Source organism: Arctopsyche grandis, chromosome 12 (assembly GCF_051622035.1).
Source record: "Arctopsyche grandis isolate Sample6627 chromosome 12, ASM5162203v2, whole genome shotgun sequence".
NCBI classification, from domain to species: domain Eukaryota; kingdom Metazoa; phylum Arthropoda; class Insecta; order Trichoptera; family Hydropsychidae; genus Arctopsyche; species Arctopsyche grandis.
In genome coordinates, this window is record NC_135366.1 from 2,216,352 (window position 1) to 2,238,703 (window position 22,352).

The window sequence follows — 22,352 nt, forward strand, 5'->3', positions numbered from 1 at the left end:
TGATTCGTTTAGTATGTAGGAGTTGTAGGAATATAGCACAACTTGTGCTATTCCGAATCAAAGCCAGTGATCTCATTATATTTCACAACAATACACAAGTCTTGAGGTCTGACCGCACTAAAGTCTGTTCATACCTATTCAGCACGACCCGAATCCTGCAAGTACGGACAGTATTCTTTAGTACATTATATATATATATGAATGCGTAAATGCGCATGCGTGAATGTACCAAAGAATACTATCCGCACTTGCAGGACACCTGCAGGATACGGGTCGTGCTGGATAGGTATGAACAGATCTCTAGGCGTCAAACGAACGATTCTTCAGTTCACAACAGTACGTGACCAAATATTGTTTGTATGAAATTGTATGAAACATATCGCACTAAGCGATAGTCGCATGACTTTTCGACCAACTTTGACGCAAGATGTCGTTTGCGACGTGACGAAGTGTCGTTGAGTGGGGGTTGCCTTGCGACAATTATTCTCCTTCTTCATATCGTGACTTTGAAATAGCATGTAGCCATAATATTTTGGTTTTTCTCGATTGTTCTTCTTCCTCACTATGCGTCAAACGAACTATCCGAAACTTCACAACAGTGTGCGACAATAGTAGGTAAACCGCACTTGAACGACAGCGATGCGACATTACGCAGTAAATTATGTCAATCATTCGTTCAGTACCTCGGAGCAAGATCGACGAAACGGACGCTATTATAGTGTAGGCGGGGTACGATGTGTTGACCGTATCCCGGCCTAACGAAACACTGTTGTGTGGTTCAAAGATGGGGTCACCAATGTAGGCGGGGTAGCGATGTGTTGACAGCGCTGTTGGATGATCAGAAGGTTGCGTAGATCACGTCGGATTAGTACCAATGTAGGCGGGTTACATGTGTGTTGACCGTATCCCGGCCTAACGAAACACTGTTGTGCTAGTTTTATAAAGTTTTATTGTTTGCCTATGGTTGTACAAAGGTATGGTATTTGTGGGCAAAAGTATGTCGTTCAGCGGTCTCTGGATATGGTAGAGTGTCGCTGGCTCAGCATTCAGCTATGTACGGAAGGTCTCTGGATACGGCAGTGTGTTGCTGGCTCGTCCGGCTGGTTGATCTTCCAAGTCCGCGTAGTGTAGTGGTGGCTGGTCAGGAGCTGTATGTTGACTGGTCTGCTGCTGTGTGTCGACGCTTGCTGCTGTGGGTCGACTGGCGTTGTTTGGGTTGTACCTCCTTTTATAGTGTTTCTGGAATCGCCTGACCGATGGTGGTGGTTTGTTGATGCGTAAGAAAGGAATGCACTTTTGTCGAGGCGTAGAATTTTCTGGAACGCTTGATGGAAGTGGTTATTGATGCGTACGAGCATTTAGTTGTTGATGCGTACAAGAGGAATTTGCTTTCGTCGAGGCGTAGTATTTTCTGGAATGCTTGATGAAAGTGGTCGTACGAGCTTTTAGTTGTTGATGCGTACAAGAGGAATTTGCTTTCGTCGAGGCGTAGTATTTTCTGGAATGCTTGATGCTGTTCCGCTCGATGTATTTTGTTGTTGCGGAATATTCTCGAAGGTTTCGATGACGATGACGACGACGAGATTCCTACAATAGTATCTTTGATATGTGAGGAAGAAGATAAATCGAGAAAAACCAAAAGATTATGGCTACATGCTATTTCAAAGTCACGGTATGAAGAAGGAGTGGGGAGAAGATATGATAGTGTGTTAATTAGTCACGATACGTTTAATTGAGTTTTGGAATAATTATTGTGTTAAAATATAACGTTTTTGTACGCTCTTTTATTAATTTTGTGAGTGAAATGTCGCGTGAGTGATTTATCTGTAATTGTAATGTCCGTGGGTGATTTGTCACGTGAGTGATTTGTCACGTGAGTGATTTGTCACGTGAGTGATTTGTCACGTGAGTGATTTGTCACGTGAGTGATTTATCTGTGAGTGTAATGGCCGTGAGCCAGTTGTCGCGTGAGTGAAATTTCGTGCGCGTAACGCCGTTGAGTGTAAAGTCCGTGAGTGATTTGTCGTGACACCGTTTTCTGTACGGCAATTTTCCCGTGCGGCTGGAGATCCGCGCGAGCGATTTTCGTAGCGCCGGTTATCCTGTTAGCGATTCACATTTGGGATGTAATCATCGAACCACTCTATGTTCCACTTGAATAGAAGCGCATTCCAGAGGGGCACAGGCAACTGTGTAAAGTATGCGAGTGTATTGACCTCGATAAAGAATAGTACGTGATGTGCTATATTCCTACACCTTCGTTAAAATTAGGGCAAAGACACCATTAACCAGTGGCGTGGACTAGTGGTTAGCATATTATTCTTTTGAGCAGAGTGTCACGGGTTTGATTCCCACTAGAGTCCCGCTACTGGCCAGACTTTGGTTTGTGACTTAAGGTCTATAGTTTTACAGGTCGTGTTTTGCTGATCTCTCTGATGATGCTCGCGTCTCTCTGCTGCAGCGTGACGTATGTGTATTATGTGTGGCGGGTAAGGTATATACAAATAAAACAGGTTGTAAGTCTGTTTTATGGATTATATTTATCTATAATCACTAGTTATATACAGAGAGCAAACAGGAGGGACGTGTGGGGAGACTGAGGAGCTAGTTAGTAGTGAGATCATCGTCTTGGGGGTTTCCATGTAATCGCACTTATTGCACTTATTCCGTATAATCGCAAATTGGCCCAACGTCAAAGATCAGAAAGACGCTTCTTGGAAAATGTTTTTATAGGTACAAAAATCGATTTAATTGAGTTGCTACAGTACCTAAGTGCCTATGCATGAGTCGAGCCTGAAGAGGAAGTATTAAAGGTTTATGACAGTAATGATAGCTGCTCACACAATCGGAATCTAAAGTGTTTGCTTATTATTAAGCTATCTGGAATGAAAAAATGGTATAGTTTTTCTCAACATTTTCCAATTTTAGCGTATGGCAACATTGCATACAATTGAAAAAATTGCAACACCAACGATTAGTATGCTCGATGCCATTGTCGGCGGTGGGTTTCGCGTTTCCTCACTGCTGTGAATACATTTTACTGAGGATGACCAGCTCCGGAGGCTTAGGCTCCGGCGCTTCGCCCCTCAGAGAGGATCTGGTCAGTCAAATATTAAACACACACATACCTCGATTCACCGGCACTCTGCATTCGCACTTGTCAAACATCTCAAGTGTCAAAAGTCATAGTCCAATATCATAGAAGATATTGACGTTTCCCAAAAAAAAATTTTTTTTGACACATTAACACTACTTTGAACAATCCATGAATACACCACTTGTCTCTAATGGATATATAATTTTAAGTTAATAATGATGAAGCCATAATATTCTTGACACAAATACCTTTCACCTATGTACATAAATATTCGTCTACAGGTTTTAGATTAATATTATTAACAATATATTCCAACATTTATATTATAAAAATCTATTTTATTTTATTTTTACTGGCTTATTATTTATTTTCATTGAATATTATTTTTTAATTTTATATTTAAAAACCTTATGATGAATCCGTTTATGTATCTAAAAATATATACATGTATAAATAAAATATTGTTTTTATAATATGAAAAATTATCATAATATAATTTATGTGCATACATTTATAAAACTGAATGTCATTGTCTTTGTTTCTTAATGACTTTTAATCGCTTTATTCAATTTGAATCAAACTTTCCATAGTTACCTTCTGTGATTCTGAAATGTGTATGAAATTTTGCTGTTGAAATCTTTTTTCACACTCCTATATATGTATATTTAATTATATATAAATATAAAACAGATCCATCGAAGAAATGCTAGGCTTAAAATGTATTGTTCTCAAAATTTTCATACTATATTTAACACACTTTGTGTAATGCCGGACTCAAATCGGTAAACATTTGCATTTCGCATAATAAAAATCGATTAGAGTCCTTCAGAATTGCGAATACAAATAAATTCATTAGCACATTCGACACTACCGCATGTCAATTTAAATATTGCATTTACAAAATTGCAATATTTCGGTCATCGGGGATACCTGCAATGTCACTACGACCCGATATGAATAATAAAACATTTCTCAATTGCTCAACACGTAGATTTGACCTCACGTTTCTTTCCAGATAACCACAGCAGTGAAGTTCCTCTCAAATCCGAACATCCAACGGAGTCCTCTGGACCAGAAACAAAGCTTCCTGCGTGCCAAAGGTCTCACCGAAGACGAGATCCACAAAGCCTTCGAGAAAGGAGCCGCCCTGCTTACAATTCCCACCGTAGCCTCATCGGAACTACTCATGTACAGACACTCTAAAACTTCCTGGCTCCGAGATCTATTCCTTTCCGTCGCACTATTCGGTGGAGTCACTTACGGCCTCTATTGGATTTATAAGGTTACCTTTTTTTTTATTATTTCAATGCATTATATTAAAGTTAATTAACGTTAATAACTAACAACATACCTCAGTGGTTAGCGTATAATGCTATCAACTGAGGGGTTCAATCCCTGACCCAGTGTTGCTGGCCTGGCCATGGATATATATGACTCCAGGTCGATCGTTTCCTATTAGATTTTACCAATTTATCTGATTTCATTATTGAAACGGTTCCAAACAAATTGGCTGATGGACCCAATTTTATATTTTCCCATAATGTGGTTATCCAGTTGCCCCTGAGCGACATCTATGGTATTAAACTTGTTACATATGTATATAAATTTTGAAATCATATTAAAATAGTGGTAGGATGGTTTTTGCCAATTTGACGAGGAACTGTTTCAACAATGGAATCAGATAAATTGTGATTAGGACAATATGCTTTTGGGGTGTTAACTTCGTAGAAAACCTTATGTTTTTTGCTCTCTTGCATTCTGCACTGTTGGAACGTGTATTGTTATTTACCATTGCCCTATATTGACCATCCCCCATATAGTTACAACACCAAAACTATACTTAGCTTAGGCAAATAAACTCGACACAAAAACAATACTCTCTCTGTATTCCTTTAGAACAGCGGTTGCCTAATTTTGTTATACGCCTCGGCATAAACAAGTCTTTAATTGATTTTGTAAGATAGTGAAGCTTATCAAATCCCCAAATAAGGAAAAAATCGTCATAGAAAGTTCTTATATATTCATATTGTCAATCTATTTAAGGCAACAGTTTGTCAAAATGCTGTTAATTTTTTAATGGGAGGCAAATTTAGTGCGAAAACACACTGAATGGTACGTGGTACGTGTTTTGTTTTTAGATGCTAGAAAAAACGCACCACCCCTAGCCCATATACATGGTACACAGTAATAAAAATCACCCCCTGGGGTGTTTTCGGTGATATTTTATCCGTGCTTGACAGTGATCGAAATGTAATAGAAGTATATGCACTCTGCTCGTGCAACTACACCCGAATTCGGTTTGGCGACATGACATTCCGGTTCTGTGATTATTCCGCAAAAAACGATCTCGCACAATTCACTAAAATCTCGATCACGGAACATCTGGCACCCAAAAACTCCATCAATCGAAAGCCACCCATGCGAAATATTGTACTAACGAGAACTCGAGTGCCAGATGTTCTGTGATCGAGATTTTAATGAATGGAATAATCCGTTTACCGACGTTCCGTACTACTCTGTGTGTTTTCGCCCTTAAACTTTTGCCCCGGGCGTAACTTTTTTTCGACTGTTTCATCTCTGTCCATTTTCTTAACTCTTTTTAGTATTATATTCGACATAAACGAATGAGTGTAGAAAACAGTCACAACGTTTTACAAAAAAATATGAAAATAATCGATAATTAGTGATGATTGGGTACCTATTTTGATTTTTGCCTCTAAACTGACATTTTTGTACTTGTGACGTCATCAACCTTGCCTTTGGCAGTCTTGGACTAAATTGACGACACATTATCGTCAATTTAGTCCAAGATATAGATTGGAGTGCGTTTCAGAAATGGCTGGAGACCTTCCTGTTTGGCGACAGGCCGAGGAGAAAAACAACCGAGGAGCGTTTCAACGATCTGAAACGGTCCATCGAAGGTCTCATCCACGAGCTGAAGCAGGAGATCATAACCGTCCGTTCAGAAGTCGACCGGCTGAACAACATCCAAGGATGCAACTCGGTCACCAGAGGACAGATAGATAGTCTCAAAGCCGACATTGCTTCCGTTAAAGGAATACTTCTCAATAGGTATTCAACATTCGTCTTTGCATGTGTGTGTGTGTGGTATTTTTCAGGATTTGAAGCACATTCGTTCGGTTTCAGGAACCAATTTCCGTCGCTGAGCATCCGAGCGGAGCCGCCGTCCATTCCGGCGTGGCAGCTGCAAAGCTCCGCTCATCATCAGGTGGAGGGCGACACCAGCCCTCCGCAGAGCGATCACGAAAAAGAGGGCAAGGAGCAGGACGATGATCTCTTGCGAGGACGGGGAGAGAGGAGCGAGTCGGGAGGCTCGAACAGCAGCGAGGGGGAAGTCGTCACCAAGAACAGTGACAGCAGCTTAGAAATAATGTGAGCTGTAGTGATAGCATCCGCTTTGGTGGCTAGCTTTTTTTTTGTACCTAATCAAATAAGACGTGGAACAGGTGAACGTACCTGACCCGGTTTTGTCGAAAGTTTTGGAATGCACTCCACATTCCCGAGTCGAATTAGAGAAAGTCTAGGTTGTTGTCCAATAACCGGCTTCTAGCCCTTTTCACTCTTGATTGATATGTTTGCTTTTCATCATACATACTTCATTTCACGCACATGGAGATATATAAACTTTCGCTTTTGATTCAAATTTGCTACCCGCAAACACCCGCAGCATGATTTTTATACCAACTGACGTAAAATTTTAATATTTCAGTCAAAAGCGGCTATAAAACTCAAGAACATCATATAATATCGCTATTCTGTGTGTCTGTGTATCTGCGATAACGCTTGCCGTACTATAATAGTTGTTTTGATCCGACTTACATATGTATGTACGTCACAGTTAAAACACTGCCAACAAAATGTACGAATATAACAAAAGAAAAAACTTCTATATGTACTGTTTGCTACCGATGTTTCCTCTAGGAAATGTATCTGAGCATTTAAATTAATTAATTTTTCTATTGGTGTTTTATATTGTTTACTAGTTGTTTTACCCGGCTTCGCTCATTATTTGTAAATATTGTTGCGTAGGGGTGGGTGGAGGATCCGAGTAAAAAGCCAAAGTCGTTTCACGGCATTTATTGGTGATTAAGGAGATACACGCACTGGCAGTGCTCTGTCCAGAATGTCTTGATATCGCTTAAGTACCGCCTTATAAGGGATCGGTCGCTCAGGGCATCTTCAACGTCCGGTTACTTCCCTATTGTTTAGGCATGTACCCGGATGTGTATTCCCACGACACTCAGTCCCACGGTATCGGTCACTTCTGAGAAGGGACCAATAGCGGCCAATTCGGTGGCCATTGTTTAGCCTACTTGCACTGAGTCCGCAGATAATCCTCGAAACCAATTATAACGGTCGCACAGTGTCAGGGATGCGCCTCGGCCTAATCCGATTGCACTTAACCGGCGGCTCTTTTTAGTATACGCTACAATATAAACAGTTTAAACATGGCGAATCTAATAGTAAATAGTCATTTGTTTTTTTATTAAATTTATTTGAATCGAAAAAAATGTAATATTCAACCAATTGAATTGTTGTTATAGAAACTTTTTTGTTTTCTAAGTTCCCAACCAAAGATACAAACCTACAAAGTCGCTTTCGAAATTATATATTAGACTAGTTGTTTTACCCGGCTTCGCTCAGTATTTATAATATAAACAGCTTAAGCATGGCGAATCTAATAGTAAATATTCATTTGTTTTTTTATTAAATTTATTTGATAAATAAATTTAATAAAAAATCTAAATGAATCGAAAAAAAATCGATTCGTCATTAATTTATATTCAACAATGAATTGAAGAATTTTATAGTGTCATTTTTTCTTTCGAATATGATTGGTTATAATATTTAATTTCGTGAAGCAAATCCATCCCCGATATATACATATGTATATATATTATACATACATATGTTTCAGCGGGTTTTTTTTATATAAAATAAAATTCCAAATTACCATTTGTACAGACGACAGTTTGCTGTTTTACAAGTTTTATTCGCGAGTCGTTGATATTTGACAGTCAACTTCCTGCGTTCCTTGTAAATTATAATATTTTACAATCGGTATTGTTACTTCAAGTAGAAAAATTATGTTGAATATTGAATGTTTTATAAGTTCAAAGAAAGCCAAATTATTTTTTCAATTTAATAATCAAATAAAGAAAAATGGGGGCGCCTCGCAGCGCCCTAGGCAAGTGCCTAGTTTGCTTTACCTTTGAGCCGGTCCTGCCCAAAGCAAACATAGCCGATTCAGATGCAACAATTTGTTAATTATTTTTATGACGTTTTTAAGTCAAACAGATTTTATTGGTTTATTAGAAAAATCCTCGCAGAAATACATAATTGATCGATGGCGTGAAGCTCCATAGTAAATGAAGTCGAGTATAAAGATCGCAAAGTGCTAAAAAATTATAATAAGTGCCCTATTGTTGATGAAAAATTTCATTACTATATTCGTGATCAGTGGGTCCAAATAAGTAAATTTTAATATCATGTGCCAATTGAAGTAGCTAAACTATATATATTGCAATCACTTAAGCTGGTGATAATACATATGGTAAATTGGACTCAAATTACAAGCTGTTATTTTTTTATTTTGTAATATTTAATCCCTAACTGAAGCTATTATTTTAATCCACTGGAATTATTTCAATCATAAGAGTGCAAAGGGTTAATTTTATTGTTATTTTTATACATATTTTATGGCGTTATAAATTTAGTTTGATTTTGATATTATTTATTGTTTTGTTAAATTTTAAATAAAATAGTTTGTAGGTGAGAGAGCAGTCAAATATTATATCAAATACTGATTCTTAATTTAGACTGTTTTTATTAATTCTTTACTTCATCTACTTGTGATTAATTTACTATAGTCGATCCGAGCATGCTGTCGCATTCGTGCATTGTGTTTTAACATTGTAAGGACGTAAAATATTTCTTTATTTTTATTAAATTATTTCTCTTATAATATTATTACAATATAATTCAATGCAAGGTCTTTAACAATATCACTGAAAGTTTTGCTGTCCATAACATGACGTTGACAATTACTTTAATCGTCCAAAAAATATAAATTTCCATTAATATAAAATATTATACGTATTCCATGAATAAATTAATAATATCAACAACTTACGTATTTTATATTAAAATTTTATTAATGTAAATATTTCAAAACACCAAACGCGAACTCAAAACTTACAAAAAATTAAATTCAAATTCTACCGACGCACAAAAAATGCAATGCGAAACTGAAACGAAATGCGATTGGCCATCGCGGGTCGATTAAGTCTCATGCTAGATCGGTTCGACTAAAATTGCATAAATACTCATTGGGGTAGTGGCCTCATGTTAAGGCCTTTATGGGTCAACTACTTGGCCTTTAAAGCGGGCTTAATAAAATACTCATTAAAGATTATTGAGCCTTCTTTTTTCCATTTTTCCTTTTAACATACTATGTAGCTGTTTTAGCTTTATTTTATTTTTATTGTTACTAATATGCTATTATTTTTGTGCATAATTATTAACAATTTTTTTTAATATTTTATATTTATATATATAAATAAATAGCTCATTTTTTATTATACTTAGAATGAAAAAGTCACGACATGATTATTGATAAGCTTGTCTTTTTTTTACTTCGTTAAAAGTTAAATAATAATCATGTAAAATGTGTGCATGAATTAATAAGTTCCTCTTTGTTTACAGAACAGAAAATTTCATAAATACATAGTTAGAAAAGACGTGGAGTTTATATTTCGTACTTTCGTCAAGATAAGGTTAAGTCCTTTCAAATATATTATGTAATAATACAGTGTACTCTCGATTATCCGGGCTGATGCTTAACCCTTTGAATGCTGATTAACGCTGATCGGCGTTTTGCCAACAAGTCCATGAGGCTGCAAAACGCCGATAGGCGTTGTTTTTTGAATATGTAAAAAATGAATAAAGAATACTACCCGCTAAGCCTTTCCAGGTAGCATTGAAAAAATAATGCATCGAACATGGGTCGTGCAATCCGTGTCAACGTTTATTAAGACTGGTTTACACCGGAATTTCTGAATTTATAACCATAGCAGAATTTCTCGATGGAAATCCCCAACTGCTGAGTATTTTAGATTGTGGCTTAGCATATTTAGATTGTGAGCATTACATTTTAACAACAATGAAGAAGATGGAACTAGTTTTGGAAAAATACATTCATTAATAGACTTGTTTTGTTTATTTTATATTGTTGCGAGATATATTAGAGTCTAAACACACATTTACAAAACTCGAAATCCTCGGCGGTAGTTATCTAGGGTTTGTTTGGATTAACTACAATTTTTTATTACATACCTCTTATACGTTTCACTTATGATTACCATTCAGAAAAAAATTTTGCCTCTTATCCGATCGTTTTCATACTTTGCCATATTGCTCATTTTGGTCATCAATATAAGTAAATGGATCCTCCGCCATTACGATGGTGCAAAAATATCGCGATAGACGCGTTTGAAACTTCTCCCGCGAAAAAGTGCCTGACGTTTATCCAGCGTTTGTTTAGACTTTTCTCACTTTTCGCCATGTCAGATTTCAATTGTTTAAACGCCTAACTTTTTTTCACTCTATATTTTATAAAATTTGCTTTATTATATCTGCTTTCTATTGGATTTCTAAACAATTCTAGTTGGAAATGTTAGCGAAATTTTCTGCGTGGCGGGCTTTCAACACAGAATACGTCAGCACTCAAAGGGCTAAGGGACTGGTTAGTTGCGGTTAGAGCCATTTTAAATCATTTATATATTTCAAGCACGGATAATCGAGAGGACACTAGCTTTAAAAACTGAATATTTTGTTTATATATATTATATATGTAAATAATTCTAATTGGATTATACTGTGAAAGTTGTTTTTTTTTATATTATTTTTTATTTGAATTTGAATAAATATTTATTTCTGTTTTTATTTTATTTTTTTCCTTAAATAAATAAATAAATTGATTGAATTTTTCTCATTTTCAGTTCGTAAGACATGACTACGAAGCCATTATTAAATTGTTACCAAATACGATAAAATCTCTACCAGTATTACGATAGGACTCAAACTTAAACACATACTATATATATATATATATAAGGGGGACGAGAAAAATATATTATTTTTACTTTTTGACTATAGTTTTAATGATTTTGTACACGTGCAATGTATCTTTTATTATTATTAATATATGTATTAATAAACGGTTATATGAAAATGTTCAATGCTTCATTTTTGGACCCAGTGGTTATTTTAGTGATACAAAATAAAACATGTTTGTATTTTTTTTAATCTTAAATTGCTTTTTATTGATCAATCAAAAACATTATTTTCCAAAAAAAAAAAAAAATATATTCATTGTTATGTCAGTGATCCAAGATGAACAGATTTAGCAGTCATAAAACAATTTATACATATTAAAAAGAATGGTTTAAAACATAAAATTTTTTTTAGCTTAAGGTTAACATCAGAAGGAACTCAAAATTGCCTTTAAAAGACAATGTTATTTTAATAGTTTCTAAAAAATAATAGTAAAATCGAATCTAACTTACAATAAGTTAGATTCGATTAAGAATAAGAAAATAAGAAAAGGTAAATTTGTCTATAAACATGCAAAATTTATTTTTTTTGATTTTACAGAAAAGATATCTTTGGCATTTGAATCGATTAAATACTTCAATGCAAAAAATCAACATACTGACTCTTAAGAAACACTTGAATTTCCCAACATTTAAAAGTTCAAACAAAAAAAAATATATTTTGTATTTAAAAGTATACATATTTACACATTTCAAAATAAAAATCATTTCCATAATATCAAACGGTATCGATTATCACTGATTTTTTTTCTGTAAGTACTGTATTTGTAACGTTTTGCAAAGTCGTACATCAAGCCGAGCTGCCGTCAGCTCAAAAGAGAGCGTCAACTCTTCGAGAGCGACCATTTTACGCCGTGGTCAATTCGATACCAACAAAATGGCAATGGAAAACAATTCATCTGAATTCAACTTGAAAAAAACCTCGGTGTGAACCGAGAGCTGCCGTCGACGACTATCAGACCGTGCAAAAATTCAACGGCACATCTCGACCCACTCTGTCTCTCTCGAGAGATAAGATTTATTTTAATATATTTACAGACAATGCAAAATACTTAAATTTTTATCTATTTAAAATTATTTTATTATACTAAATTTTTAAAAATGATTTTAAACCTAAAGAATTCAACTATTTTTTAATAATTTACAAAAAAAAATCATCGTCTCCATCACGAAAGAGGATCGACAAGATTGGCAGCACCGCAAAAAAATAAAACTTCAAATTAAAAAAAATCAAAATAATCAATACAAAAGAATATTCACATTTTATAATAAAAATGTAGGCCACAAAATTCGTAGTACAATATTTCTAATAGTTGTGCTCGGTGAAAATATCAACAAGTAAATAAACACGGAGGCCATCAATCCATCTCAAATAAACAGACCCGCTTTTAGTCTACGTATGTAAAATCAGCAGTGGCGGCTCGTCCATATGGGCTGCAGCCCTCCCAGTATAATACAAACACATGCTATTTTTGCCGTCCATATGGGCTGCAGACCTCCCAGTAGAGTACAAATACAAGCTATTTTGCCATCCATATGACTGCAGCCTCCCAGTATAGTACAAATGCGTGTTATTATTGCCGTCTATATGGACTTCAGGCTGCAGCCTCCCAGTATAATACAAATGCATACTATTTTTGCCGTCCATATGGGCTGCAGCCCTCCCAGTATAGTACAAACGCAAGCTATTTTTCCGGCCATATGGGCTGCAGCCCTCCCAGTATAGTAAGTATGCATGCTATTTTTGTCTGCATATAATCTCCGGTATGGTCAACGAGCGACTACAGCCCCCCTCCCTTTCTATGAATTCTCACGAGCCGCCACTGAAAATCGGACTCAAACCCACAAGTCCAATGACCGACTTGTATGAAATTTAAAACTGATAACTCCAGACCAGGCCTATTATAATCAAACAGACTCAAACCGACAAATTCAAAGATCTACATAGTAACGAACAAGTGTACGAGTACGATTCAAAACAGACAGCTCTAGTACTGGGCCTATTACAATGACTAACAGTTGTAACAAGAGTGTCATCATATGAAAATACTAACAACTGCAGTAGCAGGCCTGATCTATGACAAAGACAAATAAACATATTCAAACTCGTAGGCCTAGTGACTTAACAGGTTTTTCATTTCAAATTAGCCCCTTTTCAATGTCAATTTGAAATGAAAAAGTGTACGAGTACGATTTAAAACAGACAGCTCTAATACCAGGCCTATTACAATGAGCGTCATCATATGAAAATACTAATAACTGCAGTAGCAGGCCTGATCTTTGACAAAGACAAATAAACATATTCAAACTCGTAGGCCTAGTGGCTTTACAGGTTTTTCATTTCAAATTAGCCCCTTTTCAATGTCAATTTGAAATGAAAAAGTGTACGAGTACGATTTAAAACAGACAGCTCTAATACCAGGCCTATTACAATGAGCGTCATCATATGAAAATACTAATAACTGCAGTAGCAGGCCTGATCTTTGACAAAGACAAATAAACATATTCAAACTCGTAGGCCTAGTGACTTAACAGGTTTTTCATTTCAAACTAGCCCCTTTTCAATGTCAATTTGGGATGAAAAACCTATATCATCATACAAAAGCTTGAATCCGATTCAAACCTGACCTGTCCTCACAAACGATTTGAATGTAATAGCAGGCCTGTTTTAAACACACAACAGTGACGACCTCCCCAAACAGAAAATACAACAAAAAAAAGCGACATTTTGAGCCAAAAACCAAATATTTCAATTATATTGCCGTTCATTAGTTCAATGTCGTCATTTTCAAAATAAATACTCGCCGTTCTGTTTTTTTTTGTTTTTAATATTTATATTACAAACGTATCGCTAAAACTTACTATATGTATAAGGTTAACCTTCATGTCACTTTTTTAATATTATTTTACTTTACATTGATACATAATTTATACAATAGTTGTGTGTGTGTGTGTGTGTGTACATTTGCACATTGAAATTTTGTAAGAGAAAACCAGCAACACTTCAATTAGTTTTGACTTTGACCCTATGAACGTTTTTTTCAGCATCTAGACAATAATCCAGGGTCAAAGTACCGGATATACATTGAACCGATCGAACATAATCTTTTCTCTCCGGCACCCGAGTGTTCTAAGATCCGAAATGATTCAAAGATCGGGGTTTCGATAGCGACAATCGAAAAACCCCACAACAGCTACACATATATATATATAAATATAAATACATAATATAACATAAATAAATCGACAATTTTTTATTTATTCATTGTATTAAAGTACATCATTTAAAACATATTAATTTATCCATAGATATTTTGTACTATTATCGTAAATTGTCAAAACCTTCTCAAAGACATAGGCGAATAATATAATAATAAAAAATAAAAAAAAATTCTATCAAAAAACTTTGAGAGACATGTTTGTTTGTTTTTTTTTTTCTTGTATTGTGATGTTACGATTAATTGCTAGAAATGACTAAAAATGTAACCTCGATTCAGAGAAAGCTCGTTCGATTGCGAAAAACCAAAAGCCAAAATTTTTACAACATATAAAATGGAATGCTACAATCGTATTGCTAATTTAAAATCAACACGCAACTGTGTTACATATGAATTTAAAACAGCACATATACTATTGAGAACAAAGAAATTTACGATTTGCCAAATCGAAGTTACACGTCGGTAAAAAAAATATGATAATTTAAACATTATTGTTCGCAGAATTATATACACCATATATTTATATATAAATATATAATAATAATTGTAGAAGGGCGCAAATGGATTCTCTAAACAAGTTATATTCTCTAGACACGTCGATAAACTTCAATAACATCAATTATTGATCAAAGAAATACATTATGTACATAATAATAAATTTGATTGATAATAATATATAACCCTCAAAGATATTTTTGACATTCAAAAAACACACAATTTAAACATAATATAGCGTCCGGCGCTGCTCAACGTTCACTGTTCATCCTATTTCACTATTTCACAGATTATACTAATGAAGTTCCCAAATTATTCATATATACATAAATATGCATATTATAAAATAAAAGATTTTTAATATTCTCCGCATACATATTCATGTAGAAAACTGTTGGAACCTTCCGTTAAATTTTACCACGTCTGCTCTCCTGCAAAAAAAAAAACAACACAATTCGAATCAAAATCGTTAACAAAAACATCAACAACTATAAGATTAATGTATTAAAAAATACCTACTTTGAATGGCGGACGGGTTTCTCGCGTGCTACCAAAGTCTATGCAGATGTAAATTGCGGCTGAGCACGGAGCGAACGTCGTGTGTGAACCTCAACGCGTCCAACATAGGCAACAGATTAAGCAAAGCTACGTCCATGGGATCGGAGAACCATGACTTTATGGGAATTGCGTTATCTGAAATTTAAAGTTATTGTTATTTCAAGCTATGTACATATGTAGGTTTCAAAAGCGTTGTAAATATGCTTCAACACCAAAAATACACATCTTTAGAATACATTTAAAAATATAGTTTATGATATTTATATGCGCATGAATGCATCCGCTGGGCTTTGAGGAAATGTTAATTTGGTGTTAAAAAACATAAGTAGAAAAAGTAAACACTTAAAATAAAAACAATGACAATTGTTTTATAAGAGATAATATCAATGAGCATACACACATGACAAGTGTAATATTTTATCATTTTTGTTTCATAACTTTGAAAGTCAATCAGTCCTATTTACATCTCCTAAAGCAGTCAAATGCATCAGTTGTAATACGCTATATAGGTTGTTATATATAATGTTGACCCACAAAAGGTTCAAAAACGATTTTTTTACGAAAAAACACGTAAAAATCTTTGATGAAGCGTTCACTTGATGAAGATACTTTTGGAACTGCACTGTTGGAATGTGTATCGTTATTTACCATTGCCCTACATTGACCATCCCCCGTATAGTTACAACACCAAAACTATACTTAGCTTAGGCAAATAAACTCGACACAAAAACAATACTCTCTCTGTATTCCTTTAGAACAGCGGTTGCCTAATTTTGTTATACGTCTCGGCATACACAAGTCTGTAATTGATTTTGTAAGATAGTGAAGCTTATCAAATCCCCAAATAAGGAAAAAATCGTCATAGAAAGTTCTTATATATTCATATCGTCAATCTATTTAAGGCAACAGTTTGTCAAAATGCTGTTAATTTTTTAATGGGAGGCAAATTTAGGGCGAAAACACACTGAATGGTACGTGGTACGTGTTTTGTTTTTAGATGCTAGAAAAAACGCACCACCCCTAGCCCATATACATGGTAAACAGTAACAAAAATCACCCCCTGGGGTGTTTTCGGTGATATTTTATCCTTGCTTGACAGTGATCGAAATGTAATAGAAGTATATGCACTCTGCTCGTGCAACTACACCCGAATGCGGTTTGCCGACATGACATTCCAGTTCTGTGATTATTCCGCAAAAAAACGATCTCGCACAAGTCACTAAAATCTCGATCACTGAACATGTGGCACCCAAAAACTCCATAAATCGAAAGCTACGCACGCGAAATATTGTACTAACGAGAACTCGAGTGCCAGATATTCCATATTCGCGATTTTTGTGGCATCGATTGTCGTCACAATGTGCGCAATAATCCGATTGACGAAATATCAACGGGCATATCGCTAGTGTTCAATAATCTGTGAAAGGACAACGTGTAAATTTTGTCAAAACTTTTTGTCGAGTGAACTTTTTTCCACGTGAATGTTCTGACTGAACTGAATTCATGAACCTTCTATCGGGTATATTATGTCCGTGAACGTGGAACCAAATAAGATTATCAGGCTTACAAAGCATCGCAAAATTTAAAAAGTTTAACAAGCACGATTATAAAGTTCAACTGTGATCAATCTAAAAGTAGAGAAGACAATTTTTTTTTTTGTATACAACATAAATAAGTCTAAGAATAATCACCTGGATATCCCCGGTAAGCACCGGGGGAATTATCTAGGATAAATATCCTATTGAGATCATCACATATGGAAGACAGATCCTTCGTGTACGTACCCTGATCAGGTGTACAATGTTGCCTGCAAAATCAAACGCCAAATAAGTAAACCGATAAGTAAAAGTACGCATACATACATACAAATGCACATGGCAAATCATACCTGTAAAAGCGTTGGGTCAACACTCCCCTACCATCGTCTAGTTTGTCTGCAACCGCAGCACCGTATATCTCCATGGATGCGGTGAACACTACTAGATCGTACCATTGCGAAACCTGCAACAGACCCCAGACGTTAGACCACACGTTAATCAGAAAGACACATTCCACACTAACAATAGGGTGCGATTTAACTGTACATTGACAAAAAAATATTCTGTATCTTAAAAAAAATGTTTGTGCATTAAACAATATCGTATTGTGCATCGAATAAAATATTTTGGCATTATAGAGTGACCATTTAAAAATAATGAAACGATCATTCGAAAAAATAGATTTTAGCATTAGAATAGATACAACAAAAAGTGGCAACGTTGCAGTCTTCCGCTATTGATAACTGTCAACTGTCTTTAGTGTTTATTTTTATTTACGTACTAGTTGAACCCGACATGCGTTGCAATGCCAGAATAAGGCATGCAATTCCCGTTCCCGGTCCCGTTTCAAGTGATGGTAAGAGCTCAACTAACTTGTCGTCATAAACCAAAAGGTAACGTGGTTACCAATGAACACATTTCCTTGACTATACAATGGCGCTTTAAACTTTCGCGTCGGTAAAATCGTAATTACGAATATTATTATTAAGAGGTTTTTTCCCGGTTTTTTTTTTGAAAGTTCCATCGTAATCGGTTGAGTGGTTTAGAAGCCTATACGAGACAGACATTCAATTTTATATATATAGATGAATGTGAATGATGATGTCAGGTCGTAGAGTCGAAGCTAAGGTCGTAGGTGTCGAAGGTCGCAAGCCAAAAAATAAAAAAGAAGGAATCCAGTAGAGAGAAGCGCTGGTCGTTGTTCGTATTTCGGTATTCGCGACGTTGCCGTTACAGTTCATCCGTCATTTTAATGCACATCTCATCCGCTTTTTAAGTAACAAACATTTTTTTCAATGATCAAAACAAAGTTTCTAATGCAATATGTATCCGTCATTTAGAAATGCACACAAACTTTTTTAAATGCACATTTATTTTATAAGATGGACGTTTTAAATTGTTCCCTTAACCGTTTGCCCGCGGTCGTCTTCTATGGAAGCTTTGGGCGACAAGTCTGTAGCGCGGCTGTCTTCCATAGAATTTCTGAACTTTACACGGGATTTTGAGCCTTATATGCGCCTATTTCAACTGTTTTAAGGTTTAAAATTGGTTGTATATATTACTGAGAGTTGAATGCCATCTATTCAATTTGATTAAAATGAATATATACCACTCAAAATTAGTGGTTTTGTGGAACCATACTGAAACCTCGTTTATGTGACGTCACGTCTTTTGAACAATGGCGACGATACGTCTCAATTGTATGAAGAATGATTTGATTTGACAATTAAGCCAAAACTACGAGATATATTATGTATTTTATTGTTTGAAATAATACTTTATGTGTTAATGAACATATCGGGTTACTTGAGTAATTATTAAAATCTGTATTTAACCCTTTGCCCGTGTCACCAAATTTAGCGAACATGCCCTGTACGCGGCTGCTTTTTTGCGGATTTTGTTATCGCGTTTTCGACTATAAATATAGGTTGTAATATTTTTTTGAATTTTACAACCTATATTTATTTTTTTTGACTACTGCCATCTATTGAATTTGGTGAAGTATACATTTAGTAATATTTTCAACCAAGTTATAAAATTTTAACACAATAGACGGCTCTTATACAGGTTGGAACTTCCAAGACATCTATGCGTGTCTCGCGCGCTGAGGGCATGTTCGCTAGGACATGTATAGTAGTCGTACGCGGTGGAAAGGTTAAGGTCGATAACTCGATTGCCAAATTCGCGAAAAAGGTGCCGCGTACAGGGCTAATAAGCTAACGATTTTGCAGAAACCTTTCATCCCTCCTATTTCTAAGCTGAACACTACAATGGGTTTCGACTGCCTCTCCCTAATTAGGACTTCATCGAACAAATATCGATATTAAATAATGCTTACGGTATCTAAGAAATAATCGACGTGAGGTCGTTTGTGGACAAAGAACCTCACGGGGTGTTTGTCGATTGTCACTTTCAATATGAAATCTGGGGGGGTTCCCGGCTTAACAGTCGGCATTAGCATTGCATCGTGGTGCGAATGAATTAACGTCTCGTCCAAATCCAGCACCAACATTTTTCTTTTGACTAAACCTGAAAAGAAAACAAAAAACGCAATTAAAACAATACAAAAATTGGCTGATAAAATATCTTCCATCGTATATATTTTTTTAAGTCTTACTCAATCGGTGTCGAGACACCGGAGACAGTGGGTACACTTCGTACTTGACGGACTGATGCTGAGCGACCTGAAAGCACGAAGAAAAAAATCAACAATTAAATACAATCACAAAATTGAATCACATTGTCCGTTATCTTACAATGATTGGTTTTATCGCAATAATTTTAATACCCCATTGGTTTATCTACACTGATTATTAGCACTGACTCGTGTAAGATTAAAATACACAAATATTGAACTTGATTTCTTTATTGGAATTTAGTCACATTTACTTCTAATACAAACGAATATTTGAAGTTAAATTCAATTTATAGTGGTACATACATACATAGTTGACTCTTGCGTTGCACAATTATGATGATTATTTATATTTTATGTGCATAAATCTTTATGCAGCGTAACTCATGAGAAAAACAAGCATAATCTGGTCGTAAAAAACTTCATAACGTGTATCAATTTTTATTGTCTACTGATTTTTTTATCATTATTTTAATAACCGAATACAGCAGAGAAATCATTTCCATCGTCGATGACGACACATCTAATGAGCACTTTAATGTTGACATTCTATATTCAAAAAGTAAAATTTTCTAATTGACAATTTGAGTCATATATAAATTGCTACTGAATTTTGCATATTTAATATCCATCAGACAATTTTTTTGTTTTATTTTGGCACAATCTAATCTTATATACTACTTATTTCTGTTTTAAAGCAATGTTGTGTTTAATTACTAGACATTGGATGGTGATTAGGGTAATGACCACAAAAAACACTCACGATACGCGTTCCAACAGTGCCGAAAACAAATAAATAGCTCATTTATTTACAATACAATGGTTATGTTATTTAAAACACCTTGTATTCTTACTATGTTTATCAAATTTTATAATAATGCCTCATTTAACAGTACAATTGCATGGATATGCCGTCTTTACGATTGACCTGATTTATTTTCTAACTCTATCAGTACTTTTAGGGCTAAATTGAAGAAGCAAATATGTGCTTGATTCATTGTTTCATTTATATTTACTATATTTTTTGTTTTCATTATATTACCATGCGGTGCTCACTTTAATAGGAATTTAAATATTTAATTTTTAATGTATTTTTACTAGGCTTTTCTATGTTTCACTTCGCAAACAATTGAGCTAAAATTCCCACAGTCTTCCGATCGTTTTAAAACTTTGCCATTTTGCGCGGTTTGGTCAACGATGGAAATTTCAATCGATTTTAATAGTTCGATAGTGAAAAATAATCGTAATAAACTCTTATCATTTCATACTTACGCGACCCGGGGCTTTAAGTAACATATTTAATTACACTAATTTAAGCCGGGATCATAATTGAAATCCTAATCATCGTATTTTCGTACATTTTGTATTGATATATTCTTTGTATTATTGCAATTATAATAATTAAAATAAAACAAATTTCTCTGAAGCAATAAAATTGATCAAAACCTATATACAAGATTTTGGTATGGTTTTATATGCGATTATAAAAAAAAATTTAATATCAGTTTAGGTTTTATCAAACAGTCACACTCTGTTCAAAATTGGTACATCTTCATGATTCATATCGGCTAAAAGTAAATTCGAAGATATAACGAAATGTGTATTATATTTCGAAACAAACATGCATTGTGCAAAAAAAATGTGCAATCGAAATCGAAACGAAGTCAAAATCGAATTTTGCATATCTGAAAAAAAAATCGTATAGGATGCATTCTAAGAAAAAAAATCGTAACAGTTTGCATTAAAAAAAAAAACAAAGGAATTGCACAATTGAAATAATCTTATCGCGTATGAATAATTTAAAATAATGAATCTGAGACGAAATCGAGTTGGCAACACTGAAGATCGAGCGTACCGACGAAAACAACGAATTGATGTATTATACATGGACGAGATAAAACGACCGTTATCAATCGGTCGCGATGGGGCGAGATTGACGGGGGATGGGGGGGTGGGGTGGGGGCGCAGGCTCGGGGGCGGATCGCCGCCTCGCCGTCGGTTTGAGGTTATGTTCGCCAACGGACGGGCGGCCGGGGAGGAGGGGTGGGGGTGGCGAAACGAATCGCGCGATTCGGTCAGAGTGGGTGGGGTGGGGTGGGGACGGGGGGGGGGCGGGGGTGGGGTGTGAGGCGAGGAGAAGCGAACGTTTGTGTATGTGTAGGTGTGAGTGTAGGTGAAGGTGAAGATGAAGATGATGACTCACGGCTCGGCATTGCTTCTTGAACATGTAACAGAAGAAGCCCCAGATCTTGGAGGCGATCAACATGAACGCGCGCAGCCCCATTTGCAGCAGCTTGAGCATGGGGCGGCGGGGCTGCGGGGGGGGCGCGAGGGCGGGGGTTGGCGGCGGGTCAGGGGCGAGGGCGGGGGCGGGAGCGGGGGGCGCGCCACACCCGCGCCATGACATAATCAAGCGGCCGCCACCGGCACCGGCGCCCACACCGACCCTCTCCGACTGACAAACCGACCCGCTCCCCACCACCACCACCACCACCACCACCACCACCACCACCACCACACCGCATCACTACACACGCCAGTGGGCTCCTAGATACGCTTTTTCGCCGTTCAAATTTCGCAACATTTACACAATCTATGTATGTCTAGTCGTGGCACGCGTTATCACGGCGATTTCAAAGCCAACGATCACCCCATTGCGGTCTAATTTTCAACAAA

General features: G+C 35.9%; 2 protein-coding genes across 4 annotated transcripts; one reads left to right on the forward strand and one right to left on the reverse strand.

The window, feature by feature from the left end:
* The first annotated feature begins 2,982 nt into the window (after positions 1-2,982).
* On the forward strand, positions 2,983-11,429 carry Pex14 (peroxisomal biogenesis factor 14). 3 transcript variants are annotated; one of them, XR_013261255.1, is made up of 6 exons: positions 2,983-3,100; positions 4,113-4,379; positions 5,931-6,169; positions 6,245-6,490; positions 9,824-9,899; positions 11,127-11,207. XR_013261255.1 is itself a non-coding variant. In XM_077441986.1 (6 exons), the coding sequence occupies exons 1-5, from the start codon at positions 2,987-2,989 to the stop codon at positions 9,846-9,848; spliced, it is 891 nt and encodes a 296-aa protein (XP_077298112.1). In that variant the 5' UTR covers positions 2,983-2,986; the 3' UTR covers positions 9,849-9,894; positions 11,119-11,429. The 3 variants fall into 3 exon arrangements, 2 of the variants coding, with proteins under 2 accessions (XP_077298112.1, XP_077298113.1); XM_077441986.1 differs by having other exon boundaries at positions 9,824-9,894; positions 11,119-11,429; XM_077441987.1 differs by lacking the exons at positions 9,824-9,899; positions 11,127-11,207 and having other exon boundaries at positions 6,245-6,494.
* Positions 11,430-14,039: 2,610 nt separating this feature from the next.
* On the reverse strand, positions 14,040-22,231 carry Dd (CTD nuclear envelope phosphatase 1-like protein dullard). Its single transcript, XM_077442237.1, has 7 exons — positions 21,880-22,231; positions 19,659-19,725; positions 19,380-19,570; positions 17,392-17,504; positions 17,195-17,310; positions 15,465-15,638; positions 14,040-15,376 (listed from the first exon to the last, which is right to left on the reverse strand). The coding sequence occupies exons 1-6, from the start codon at positions 22,081-22,083 to the stop codon at positions 15,493-15,495; spliced, it is 837 nt and encodes a 278-aa protein (XP_077298363.1). The 5' UTR covers positions 22,084-22,231; the 3' UTR covers positions 14,040-15,376; positions 15,465-15,492.
* Positions 22,232-22,352: the final 121 nt, after the last annotated feature.